Genomic DNA, 13,884 nt, shown 5'->3' on the forward strand with positions numbered 1-13,884 from the left:
CTTGAATGAACACAGCTCTAACAACACATTGACAATGATAGAATTATGCTTTGAAATCATTTTCCAATGATCTCTAAATTCCCCGCACACTGTAACTGACCCTTCCCATGTCTGTAACAATACAAGCTCATACTCAATTGTTATATATGCTTCGCTCTGCTTAAAGAGCCCAAGCCTGGTCAGCAAGCTTCTCCTAGACGTAAGGAAGCAATTATTTTAGCATTTTGGGGTTAGGGTTGAGCAGTTGCTTTCATCCTTTGATGGTAATCTTTTCTCCTTCCTCCTGTGATGCTTCCCACACTCTCATACATCAAAGCTTAAGATCTAGAGAAAAATGCTGGTTCTAAACCTGTGCTTCAGGAAGGATATTGGTCTAAGAACTCAGGTGGTATTCTCATTGCAAAGAGCTTTTAAAAAAGTCACTAAAATATACAATAAAACCTTTTAAGCATGCTTGACCTTGCACAAAAATAAGGCCAAGAACATCAGAGCCAAGTGCCAGCAGACATTCTTTTGAGGGCAATAGGTGAATCTGACTTTTGTCTTGAAGACATTTGCTTGAATCAGGTGAATTTGAGCTTTGGTTGCTGTAACTTTGGGGAGGGCAGGACTGGGCAGAGGAAGGGAGACAGTGCCTAGGGTTTGAAAAAACACTCTACTAAGAGATCTCTACATGTTCCACAGTCCTGAAAGTGTGACATACAAATGTAAGGACAAACCAGTTACATTCCTTCTCCTTCAACAGATGTCCTCAGGGAAAAGGGCCTCGTTTTGAACTTCAGTCCTCAGAAAAAAAATTTCACTGAAAATTTATAACCTTATACTGACCCTTATTAGTCTCTCATCCTGAATTCATGGCATATGAGTGGTTTTTTAAAAAAGCAAACAAACCGATAATTTAGTTCAAAGTGACTCAAGGTTGTAATGTCAAGATTTCGGACAGAAATAAATGAGTAGACCTTTAACTGAAGATTCAACCAATTTTCTTGGATAAAGTTGCAAGGAAAAATACACAAACCAGAACTTCAAATTAAAAAAAAAACACCCAGGGAAAGAAGGCACAATAAATTAAGCCCCCCCCCCAAAACCCCAAAACATATGCTAGAGGGCTGGGGATTTACCTCAGAGGCATAAGTGCCTGCCTGGAAAGTGCAAGGTTGTGGTTTGATTCCAGTATCAAAATCAAACCCCTTCTCTCAAACCTATGCTAGAGACAGCTTTCTAAAATAGTCTCTGTTATCAATTGTCCAAAATGGCAGATAGGTATGAAAAAAATAAAGTTTATAAGGCCTGACTTTCTCATTGTGAAATGGATATTGTGTAATGTAACCTCTTGAATAATAAAATGAGAATCGTGAAGAAGCATTCCAATGTTAGGTGGAAATCATAGGTTCAAAACTGAGACTTAACAGACCTGGAAAGCATGAGCTACAGGAGTGGGCAGCTCAGTGGCTTCTGGTGTTCATTCCTGCTTTCTTCTTTATCCATCGTATACTAACACCTTCCTGTGGAATTTCCATGGTTAACTGACCAAGGAGGAAAAATCAATGCCAGCTCTGTGCTGTGGTCTGCATGGTATGCGGGTACAAGCCAGAAGTGTTGAATTATGTCCAGATGGAGGAGTGCCTCTGAAAGACTGTGGCTAGGGAAATCCCTGCAAGAGTCAGAGGGATAATCTCATATAGGAATCTACAATAATCACTGATAGTGGAAATAGACTGAATGACTTTTCCAGGACTTGCAATGAGCAAGCTTAGAAGATTTGTAAGAATTAGGTCTGTGATAGTTATGTGGGTGGACTGCAGTGACAAGAGACAAGGTGTGAAAGTATTTTTAGTGCTATCAGGAGGGCGACATAAAAGCACTCAATGATCAAGTGGGCAAATGGCCCATCCTCCATCCACAACTGGGGCCCTCCCTGCCACTGGATGCTGGGCCAACAAAATAGGCCAATGGAGCCAGTTTTTTCAATGGTTTCTATTCCAGCCTTGCAGCAACTGGAACAAGGAGTCTCTCAGCTCAGAACTCCTGGGTCAGTCCTCCTCCTCCAGTGAGAGATAAGACGGATGTCAAGGCTAAAGTTAGCAGGAAACTGGATGCTGTCATGAGAGGTGTCTACTGTTCTACAAAGAACACTTTTTAGTATCTGCGCAGCTACACTAATCAATGCAAAGATTTAGAATTTTTATTTTGACTTGTTTTCATTATACTTTCATCAGAAGGCAGGACAAATGTCAGGAATACCCCTGGTATCCTGGACACTTGTTCAGAAGACAGAGGATGCAGGGAAAGACCAGTGTTAGAATATTTAACAAAGTGATTGAAGCTGTACATAGGTCACCTGCACATGGGAATGCCAACAATGGGTTAAATCTTGTGGAAATTACTGGACATTTGAAGAAGAGTGTTGAAGAGTTTATCATGGGAAATAGTGAGCATTTTAGACTTTTACACAGCTGTTTTTATCTAGAATTACATATTGATGGGGAGTACGGGTACATCATGAAGTGTTTCTAGTACCTGATCTCTATGACTTCGTTCACTGCTCTGAAGACATGGGTCAATGACACCGAGAAGTCATGAAGTGTGGTGAACCTCCAGGTCCATCTGAGCTCCCCATTCTCTGTCAGAGTCTTCACTTCACTCATAGCCATCGTCTTCAAAGGGGTTCATAGAGGGCATTGTTAAAATCAGATCAAAAAAACCTGTCTGTAAATCACCCCAATTGCTGGGAGTTGTCGTGGGAAGTTGCTTGCAACAGGGCTCTGGGCTGCGGTTTCTACTTTCTGGAATGCAGCAGATGCGATGATTTTTACAAGCTTCTTTTATTTCTTCTCCATCTTTGCAGTGTTTTCTGCAGGTCCCGGATTTGTTCAGGCATTTTCTCCCTTCATTGAAGGCTAAACAATCAAAGGAAAGACCACTGATGTTAGGTTGCTGTTATTCTTAGTTTTAGTAGTGTGACTGTGTATCCAGCCTCCCATAAGAACATTATGGACAATAATAAGACTATGGTTACAAGACTCTCAGTTCAAAAGTGAGATGTATCTTATCATCAATGAAAAGAAACTGGCTAGTCATAAGGAATTGCAGCAGGTTTAATGAAGCTATCTGGCACTGTGTCAAGATATCATATCAAGAAGTTCATCTGGTAACTGTGATTGAGTTATTTGCATTGGTTAAATTAATTTGAATATAAGCTACTTCAAATTATGCCCCAGCATATAAAATGCTTCTATGTAATGAAACACCCATGTAACGGCACCCTGATTAAGGACTAGGGTATTACCAGAAACTTACAATTGTGTATTTCTATATGACAGATTCAACTTGTTTGAGGATTAGGCCAGTGATTCTTAGGCCCTGATATGCATATGAATTCCATAGAGGCCTTACAAAGAGGTGATTTAATTGGAGGGATAGGGCCTGAGTTTATACTTTCTTAACAAATTCCTAGGTGATGTCAATATCGCTAGTCCATACACTACATTTTCTGTAGGAAGGCTTGATGGCATTAAAAAAGACTTAGTAAGTTCCGTGTACTCAGCATTATACATTTAATGATTTCTAGCCAAACGCAGTAAAATTAGAATGAAAAATCCTTTATATTTGGAAATTAGACCATGTGATAAAGAATAAGAATAAAACTTAGATAAGAGTAGTAAAATGTCAGAAATAATGAAGTTAAAAGTAAATCAGAAGACTTCTGGGAAGATTGATCAAGGAAAAGAGGATGATAACAAAATCAACCGTATGAGACACTGAAATAAAAACAGATACAGCATATTAAAAACAACAAAAAAGAATTATCAACAAGTGTATGCTAATAAAATTGAAAACCTAGATGAAATGGCTAAATTCCTAAAAAATTTCCAGGGATGACACTGAACAAAAACCCCACTAAACTAATAATTATTAAGAAATCCAAATAGTGGTGTAAGAGCTTCCTTCCTAAAGACCTTGGCCTTGGATGATTTTTTTTTTTCAAATTGTAGTAAAATATACCCAACACAAAATTGACCATCTTAACTATTTTTAAGTATAAAGTTCAGTGTCGTTAGGTGCATTCATATTGTGCTAATATCAACATTGTTGATTCTCAGAACTCTTTTTTATCTTTCAAAGCTGACACCCAGCGCCTGTTAAACTGTGAATCTCCATTCTCTCCCTCCCCTGCTCATCGTGGTAACCATCATGCTACTTCGGTCTCTGTAAGTCTAGTTACTTCTAAGCTTTTCATAAGATGGGAATCACACAACATTTTCCCTTTCATGCTATAAAATCTTCACGATTCATTTATAGTATCATGTGTCAGAATTTCCTTCCCCTTTAAAGCTGAGTAGTATTCCATTAATGGCATCTATATACCACGTTTAATTTATTCATTCATCTGCTGATGGATGTTTGAGCTGTTTCATCTTTTGGCTCTTGTGAATAACACTGCTATATTAGATGATTTTAAAAATGAGTTCTACGAATTTCAGATGACTTTCGTAAGATAATTAATAAATGTAATGAATTGATAACCCAGAAGTAGTTTTAGGAGACTTGAACATTTTACTTTAAAATTTAAAAAAATTTTAGAATGTCTTGTTAGCACAGTAGGTCAATTTCACAATTTTTATTTTATTAAAGTATACTAATGAGTTTCACTTGACATATTTCATACATGAGTATAACATACTTTAGAATTATAAAGAGGAATAAAGGCCACTGATAACAGGAATGCTTTTTAAAAAGACAAAAGTGTGTCCTCCTACACTAATATACTGTAAAACCACGTTAGGAGAAATACGCTATTATCACAAGAATAAATAGAAAAGAGAACACACTCAAGAGTTAAGATTATACACAGTAACAATGACACTGCATATCCACAAAGAACCATAGATTATTAGTATGTCTTGCTGGGAAAAATAGCTCACCCTGTAAGAAAAATAAAAGTGGATCTATGCATCCCATCCAGTGCCCTAAAAGTCTGTATGTGAAAAGCTAATTTACAAAGTTACTAGAAAATAATGTCCCAGGATTGCTTTGGGAAATAAAAATCGAAAAATATTTCTTTAACAAATGCACAAGCACAATGCTCAAGGCAAAACATGGTTGAATTTACTTAGGTCAGAATGAAGTATTTCACATTCAAGAAGAGCAACATAATATAGGCAAGGTTCATGCACAGGTAGATGACAGACTGGGAGTTAAAGTCAGTGATCAAGGCTAAGTATGAAATAAGATCACAAGCAGATACAGAACTACACAGTGTTAATACACAGCAAGCAGCTCAGTGGATCCATGGTCAAAGGATGCAAACAGACAATTGATAGAAACAGCAATAGTCATTGCTGTTGAAATATTTTCCATGTTTGTTTCATATTTGCAAATCTATTGTCATTCAGTAGTTTTTTTTGAGAACCTACTGTACACCAGGCACTGCTCAAGATGCAGAGGTTATGACCATTCAAAAAATAGACCAAAGTTCCTACCATGGATATTTCAGTCTTTTCAGGAGACAATAAATAAGACAGCAGGTAAAAGAAGAAAGTGAAACCTATTTTACGTTGATATAGTTAGATATGGATAAGCATCACCGAGAGAAATGAAGTGGGCAGGGGACACTTTTATTTTTCTAATCACAAAGTATGTGATTAGAAGACTTCGAGAGGAGGTTAGAGGGTGAGCTACGAGACTAAGTAAGGAGACTAATTAAGAAAGAGTGTACCAGGCAGAGGAAGTAACAAGTGCAAAGGCCCAGAGGCAAGGTTTATCTTAAAGTTTTTGAAAAACAATGAAGTGGCTATTGTGAGTAGAATATGCTGGGTGGAGAGTAACGGGAGAAAAATAGCTCACAAGGTCATTGAAAGGAAGCCATTCAAACTTTTTGATCACAGGAGAGGAGAAATGCAGATTGAAGCAACCGAATGAGATAATTCTGTACCCAGCAGACTGATAAAAACAGCGCTCAGTGTCAGAAGGATTGTGATGCTTAGCAAAACCCTTGTGCTCTGTGTGAGAGTGTAGACAGCTTCTTGTCTCTACAGATGTCCCTGAGTTTTAGTTTCCTTCCCTACATGTAGGTGCTATGCAATATAAAGAAAGATTTTACACTTCTTTTGTCATCTCAGCTCTTCTTTCCAAGAAGGTGGCTTTACCTGTGTGTCTCTTACCGGAACCCTCAAACTAGAGACCCTAGAACATGTGCTGCTTCCTTCGCTCCCAGATGTCCTGAGTTTCCATGACTCATGGTCACCTTTACAAAGCCTTTTCCATGTGTCTCTTGCCTGTTTTCAATATTCCCAACAGAATTCAAAGCACACACAACAGGTCCCACGTGAATCACATTTTATGCCCGATTGTATCTTTAACTGCAACTAGAGAATTACAGTGGTGCTTTGGTTGACGAATTTAATTTGTTCTGTGATTTTGGAAAAGATAGCCACGCCTGTGCTTGTGTGAGAAAGATGGGTGTGGTCATATTTGTCACCCCCAGCAGAGTCTGAGAACAAGAGTAAACTTTTGCCAGATACTTTCTTGAGAACCACATTGATTGCAAACAGAAACATTCGTGAACTGAGGCACCACTGTACTTAAAATTTTGAAAGCCAGCAATTTCTGCTGGAAGTATCTTGAGAGATATATAGGGGAAGAATTAACAGAATAAAATTTTAAAACTTACCTTATCTTGGCCATCTGACTTCTAGACATCTATCCTATATAAATCCTTGCCCAAGTGCATAAATATATTTGTACAAGTATGTTCACTAATGTGCTGTTAGGAAATGTTCCACATGATCATACACAAAAAGAATGTAGCATTACCATATGTTAGTGTGTCAACTCTTCTATGAGACAAATATTTAGACTCATTTTTATGTGAGCTGGATTGTATGCTGGAATTCTCCTTGAGAGATACACGGTGGTAAAATGCTAGATCTTAGATTTTCACTGCCGAAGGGAGAAGAAAAATCAGTTTTATCTTCTATGTAGCAGCTCTGCAGATATTTTTCTGACCTGTTCACCAAATTATAAAGTATGAGGAAACTACAAGGACTTCATTTGAAGGTATAAAATGATTTTAAGACAAGAAAACAGGGACATTTGCTTTGAGAATGATTTTCAAGAATTAGTACAAGCTACAAAGGGCACTGCGGGGAATAAAGCTCTCCCCTGACGCCTCAGGTGGTAACTGGAATACAGACTCCAGGGCACCGGTTTGCTTCTGTCTGCTGAGGGTTGTTTGTGCTCCCCCAGGCTTATTCCTGCCAAAGACATAGCTTTAATGTCGGCACTGTGCAGCTGTTTGGGTGTGAGGGTCCAGCTGCACACTGCAATTTCCCTGGGCCAGAGCACATTACGCGGTCATTTTTGTAGCTCCCTTGGGTTATGATTACCTGGGATCACGGGGAGTAGTAATGAAAAGACAGAAAGAGCCATCAGCAGAAACTTCATGGTCCTCAGGAAGTAGGAGGCAGGAGATCCAGGAGTCCAGAGCACTATGTGCAGTCTGAATCTGGCCAAGAGTTTTATTGGCCTCTGTGTGGTGGTGGAAGAGGGATGGGCTTGTAACCAGACAGGTTGTTAAAATGTATCCACGTGGAGCCCTCTGTTGGCTGGTGCACTCAGAGGGCTCCTGGTACAGGCACTAGGGGAATACACAGCTGGCTTAAGTTTGGAGTCATGAAGCACTCCTGTATTCAGACACCCTCCCGGCTTCCCCAGATGTCTGGTGAGGGTCCAGCATTGGCTCACAGTCCATCACGCTCTGGCAGAAGCCTGTTTTTTGAGTTACCTCTGTAATTATGCATCTCCATACTGGGCTGAGGTTGGTAAAAGTAAGGATGAAATCTCTTATTTTTGATCTCCCAAGTCATAAAGCACATTCACAGGGAAAGTCCATGGAAATAAAAGATAATGAACACATGACCATAGAAAGGCAAAGTCTTTCAGGTCAAGTGACCCACCTCAGTTAAACAGAATCAACTCACTACAGAGTTTGAGGAAGATCATTTATAACACGATCCAAACAGGACGCAGTAAGAAGCTGCCCAATGTGAGCAGGAAATGCTCCCTTCCGAAAGCAGCTCTGTGGTGACTTTGATGAGGACACACAGGGGCCCTGGAAGACCCAGTGCTGGATGTTCAAATCCACCCCCAGGAGGAAGAATGTTAATGCAGCCTTCAGATTTGGCCTGGATCCACCTTGCTGCTGTTACTTAGTTCAACTCCTGCTTCTTGTTTTATACTTGGTCCTAGAGTTTCCCATCAGCTGTAGAGGAGTTTGCTGATTTCTCATCTCTGGAACTGATGGCTTTTGTTGAACGACTCAGGAGGGATGTCTGGTGGGTGAACAGATGCCATGTGAAGTGTCTAGCACGGTGATGGCCTTTGTCTGTATTATTTCTAGATGAAGGTGCTCTCTCCTGTTAACAGCTGAATTCCCTTACCATGGAAAGGCTGCTCAGACTGGGAAATGGTGTTCTCTAATTCAGTTGTTTTTTCAAGCTGGAGCTAAACAATGAAATAGGAAAGATTTTTACAGAGGATGAAGAGTGTCTTCCCTGGTTTCTCTCAAGCATAAAAATCCATATTCTTAAATTTTTAATGTTCTACCCACGTCATGATGATGAGAGAGGTCTCTGACCCTTTCTGAGCTGTTCCTTAGAGGGAGTCACGCTGTGGAAAAGCAGGAAAGTCTGGGTTACTCCTGGCTGAACCCCTATGGCCTGCCCTACTCTACAATGATGGTGGTGGTGGTGGTGGAAAGGAGAAAGAAAGACGGTTGGAAAAAAGCAAATGAACAAATAGTGTCTTGAAGGGGAAAGGCCAAGGTCATAGAAATACAGTAACAGACCTCTGAGATAGACACCAACATTTAGATATTGAGAGCTTTCTTTCTTTCCTTCTTTCTTTCTTTCTCTCTCTCTCTCTCTCTCTCTCTCTCTCTCTCTCTCTCTCTCTTTCTTTCTCACCTTCTTCCTTTCTGTTTTACAGACAGGGTCCCTCTATGTAGTCCAGAATGGCTTTAGACTCACTATGTAGCCCAGGCTGGCCTTAACCTCACAGTGATTCTCCTGCCTCAGCCTCTCCAGTGCTGGGATTACAGGCGTGTACCCTCATTTCTGGCTAGAATACTTATTTCTTCTTAAGTGAACTTTGGTAGTTTTTATCTTCAAAGACACTTTCTCATATCATGGCAGTTGTCAAATTTATCACTATAAAGGTGTCTATAACATGTTCCCTAATAGTTTTTAAAATACCGTTTAAATTAATGGACTTTATCCTTGAATAGTTATAGGTTTACAGAAAAATTGAGTAAAAATGCAGAATCCATTGCAGTTCCCTACTTCCATCCATTTTTTTTCTTTAATATCTTGTATTATTGTGGTACATTTGATGTAATCAATAAACTAGTGTTAAATATTATTATTAAGTCCCACAGTTTCCATTAAGGTTCGCATAATAGTTTAGTTCCTTTTCTTTCTTTACTTTTAAATTCTTTGTTTTCAGAGGTTGGAAAATACTTTTTTTAAATCAGTGTATGTTCACTGTGCATAATGCTTACATTCTTACCTGTCATATGTATAATTTCCAACATTCTGGAAGAAGGATGAAGCGAATGAACACGTGTTTACACAATGCACGACACTCTAAGGATTCTTGCAGTCAGGATCTTTGGAATCAAGCAAGTCAGACTCTCTTGTTTTATAGATGGGAGCACGGAGCACGGAGGCCTGGAGGGGAGGACTGAGTAGTGGGCAGCAGAGGTTGCTGAAATAACTTTTCTTGTAGTGCTGATGACCGAACGTGAGGGAGAAGACTCTTATTATAGGGCTTGGTGTCTAGAAGTGACCTCTTCCCAGAGTAGGCGAAGTATGGAGGAGGTTGTGTTTATGACTAAGGCAACCTGGGGAAGAGCACAGAGCCTTCTGTGAACACTCACGCACAGAGCCAACGTGGGAACCACATGTCACCCAGAGTCAGCTCGGTCCTGTTTTTCTCAGGCTTTGCTTTACTCTGTTACCGGCCCTTGCTGGATGAGCTATGTAACCTTACACTCATAAGCCTGTGTGGCCCAAGAAGTTCCAAAAAAGCCTGAGAGGAGGTTCCAAATATTCCTGGTCTACATACAGCTCCAGGTGGTTTTATTCTTTTGGTGACTTTTTGGTGGTTGATTTCTGGTCTTAATGGACTACGGTTGGAAATTAGGCCTGCAGTCTCAAACTTAAGTCTTGACAGGAGCTGAAGGTTTTTCTACGCAGCCAACAGGCTGGCCTTGCCTATTGGTAGGAGGTTTCAGCTCCTCTCCTGGAAAATCTGGAAAAGGAGACTTTCAGGGAGTGAACAGGTTGAGAACCAAGGCGGTGGGGTGGAAATAAGCTGCGTGCGAGTGAGGGACAGAAACGGGGCTGACTGGCCTGGTTCATGCCCCAGCTCCCACGGCTCCAGATAAAGTGCCTCAACTGTGCTCCAGTCCCTTGCCCAGCACCTAAGCCAGAGCTTTGCCACAGTGCCATTCATCCCATCTGCTAAAAACGCTTTTTATCAGCACGTGCTTCCATGACAACGTTTCTGCCCTGAGCCAGCTAACCATGAACGGAACCCCCTAAAACATGAATCACCTTCTTCAAATTGCGGTGTCCGGCATCACGTCCAGCAAGGTGAGAGCTGATTAATACAGTACTTTTTCAAAACTCTGGCTTTCAATTCTTGTTAGTACATAGAAAAATGACTGACTTTTGTATGTCATCCTTGTAGATTTCCTGAGATTTTCTATGTAGGTGATCATATATGAGTAGGGACAACTTATTTCTTGAATCTCAGCTAATTGAATTCCTAAGTTGAGGAAGTATTTGGTTATTATTTATTTGAATACATTTTGGGGGGCATTAACCTCTTTTACTCCTCCTTGTAGAACTTCAGTGACGGGGATGGTCCAGAGGTTCCTGAGCTCTGTTCATGTTTTCAGCCTTATTGTCCTGCTTTTCAGATTGGATAATTTCTATTGATACATTTTTAAATTCATTGACTTCTTTGTCTTTTCATTCTTCCATTGCTCTTAACCAGTGAATTTTTATTTTAGATACTGTCTTTTTCATTTTCAAACTTTCCACTTAAAAATAATTTTCCTTTTTCTACTGAGTAGCTTCGTCTTTTCCTATATTTTAAGAGTTAACTTCTGAGGCATGATTATACTATCTGCTTTAAAGTATTTGCCTGAAGGTGTCAGTATCTGAGTGATTTGTATCTGACATCTGTTGGTTATCTGCTCTCTTGAGAATTGTTCACATTATCCTAGTTGTTTATATGTATGGTAACTTGGATTATAGGCATTTGAATATTAGATTGCGAGAATCTGGGTCCTGTTAAAATTCCCCAGAGGATTTTGTTCTCCTACTTCAGTTAAGATGTTGCATTCTGTCTTAACTTCTGTGGACGGCCGCTCCTGTGTCATTTCTGTTCTCAATGCCTTTGCTATCCTGGTTTGCATTTGCAATGCATGCAAACTTCTTAGGGGTTGGTGTAGGCGGTGGATAATGTTTTAAATCATAATTCAGTTGTGGAATCTTTATCATACTGCCCTGGGCTTCTTCTGCACACCTTTAGTTTGCAGGTAAGCCTGGAATTTGTGCCAATTTGTAAACAGTATTTGTGAATCTTCCTTTAGATTTGTGGCTTCTATCCTTAATTCACATACTACTTTTTAAATATTTATTTATTGTCTTTTTGAGACAGGGTCTCACTATGCAGTTCAGGCTGGTCTTGGACTCACTTTGTAGCCCAGGCTGGCCTTGAACTCCTGGTGATCCTCCTGTTTCAGTCTCTGGAGTGCTGAGATTACAGGTGTGCTCCCAGCCAAAGACTACTTTTTAACTCTTCACTTTCCTCAGGTAGTTGCTTCTTGTATTTTTTCCAGAGTTAAATATTTTAAGCAGCACAAGACATGGGTCACAGTGGCTTCACTTCAGATTGGTTGGTACCTCAAACTTCAATACTCCTTTTAATGCTCAAATTGTCATACTTTGGACAGTGAATGCCTTTCAGACTGGTTCCTGTGTCTTTTTGTCTTGATTCCATTAAATTTCAAGAGCTTCTTTCATAATGTCTAAAATCAAAACTTTATTTTATTAGTGATATAAACACTATAGTTTCTTCTTGTTATATAGAAAGGAAGTTAGTGATGTTTCTTTAGTCTCTACATGAATAGAGGAAACATAAAATGATTTTTTTATTTCAACAAAAGTTTGGCAGACTTTAATCACTTAAATTAATAATTGATTAAGTTATTTATTAAATTAAGAACTGATTTACTATACCAGGCTGAGTATTTGGGGTGTGAACTATGAGGAGTTAAAAGAGAGGTGAGATTTATTCCTTTTTTGGGATTTAAAAACATCTTTACAGAACAACTTCCCCAAACCTATAAAGTTATTGTGAATTTTAAAGAATATTGAAGTTGAATATGGAGGTAAGGCTTTTACCCGAAGCATCTCCACGAGGAGATTGGGAGTTCTGAGATACCATCTGTGATGTTTTCAGAGAAAGAAACCCTGTTTTTGTCTCCCCACGGTAAATGTCTCCAGGTTTGAGTTTTGATTAGTGTAGCATTTTATCTGCTCCCCGGCAAGTGGGATTATTTTTTAGTTGGTGGGGACTAGCTTTGGGAGTACGGAAAATCCCACACACAAAACACTTGGCTTCAAATGGTGCCTGTCTGCCTGCGCAGGGAAGTGCTGCTCCCTGGAGGTCAGGTTTCATACTAATTTTTCTACTTGAAACAATTTTTTGCAAGTGAAGAAATTAAAGTACTTAATTGCTTAAACTCTTTAAAATCTTATATTCTTTCAGTATAATGGATAAAAGTATCACCTTGTACTGCACAATACAGACAATAAAAAGTTTAATAGATAATTTAATAGACTGAAAGTGGCACCCCAAAAGACTAGTAAATGTAATATTATAACTCTTTTAAGAATAATATATATAGAGAATCTAGACATTTCTTAATGTATAAAGAAATTTGTCAAAATCAAAGAGATCTTAAAAGTCATTTTAATAATGTTCCTATGTTCCATTATAAATACTTTCATTTCAATATGATACGGATGAGAAAAGGGGAAATTTAATTTTAGTGAAGGGTCTCAGTGTTCCTTCTGAGCACAAAAGGGATACAAATTAGCTCCAGGCTTATTGTGAATAACCATGAAAGGTATTAGGAACTCATCTTCAAAGTTTTTTTAGTATTATTCTTTGAGAGAGTTTATAGTTTTGTTCAGTTCCCATCCATACTCCCAAGCAAGGGAACATTTTCATTTTTATTTTTTGATGAAGTTTGGATTAAAAGAAGTCTATACTTATTCTTCCTGGATTTGCTTCAATAAATTGATAGTGATATTTGTCATTTTATAAAATGGTTAAAATAAATACCTAAATTTCTTAATCATATAGATTGGATAAGTTCTTGTTCATTGTAATATTTAAAAGTATGTAAATATAAACATAGATCTTCAACTAAATTGAACCAGGTTCTTTGAAACTTTAGAATATATTACAATTATGTGGCTTGTTAGTTTCACCATTTATACCAGTTGTAGACATAGTTAGTTGTAGGGAGGTTCTTATTTCTCTGTTAATTGTCACTGTAAATTGATTTCATTGTCTTTTATTGTTAATTTAAATGTATTTTCTAAAGTTCATCACTGTTGTAGGGTCTTTAGAATAATTCAATATTATGGTAACTGAGTAGAGAGTTTTCTTCATCTTGATAGCTTTAAACAAGCTGACGTTTGGAAAGACAGAAAAAATGTTTATAATGAGAATCTTATGCATTCTTACTGATAAAAGTTAATTTAATTTTCAAATTACCTATGTTATGGCAGTTATATGCAT

At 38.6% G+C, this 13,884-nt stretch overlaps 1 protein-coding gene across 1 annotated transcript; it reads right to left on the bottom strand.

The window, feature by feature from the left end:
- Window positions 1-2,231: 2,231 nt before the first annotated feature.
- On the bottom strand, window positions 2,232-7,512 carry LOC111753409 (defensin beta 118-like). Its single transcript, XM_023560112.2, has 2 exons — window positions 7,389-7,512; window positions 2,232-2,900 (listed from the first exon to the last, which is right to left on the bottom strand). Exons 1-2 carry the CDS (start codon window positions 7,444-7,446, stop codon window positions 2,641-2,643), a joined length of 318 nt encoding a protein of 105 aa, XP_023415880.1. The 5' UTR covers window positions 7,447-7,512; the 3' UTR covers window positions 2,232-2,640.
- Between the last annotated feature and the right edge of the window lie 6,372 nt (window positions 7,513-13,884).

This window comes from Cavia porcellus, unplaced genomic scaffold, assembly GCF_034190915.1.
Source record: "Cavia porcellus strain 051 isolate PalLab524CR breed Dunkin Hartley unplaced genomic scaffold, mCavPor4.1 scaffold_5, whole genome shotgun sequence".
Classification (NCBI taxonomy): domain Eukaryota; kingdom Metazoa; phylum Chordata; class Mammalia; order Rodentia; family Caviidae; genus Cavia; species Cavia porcellus.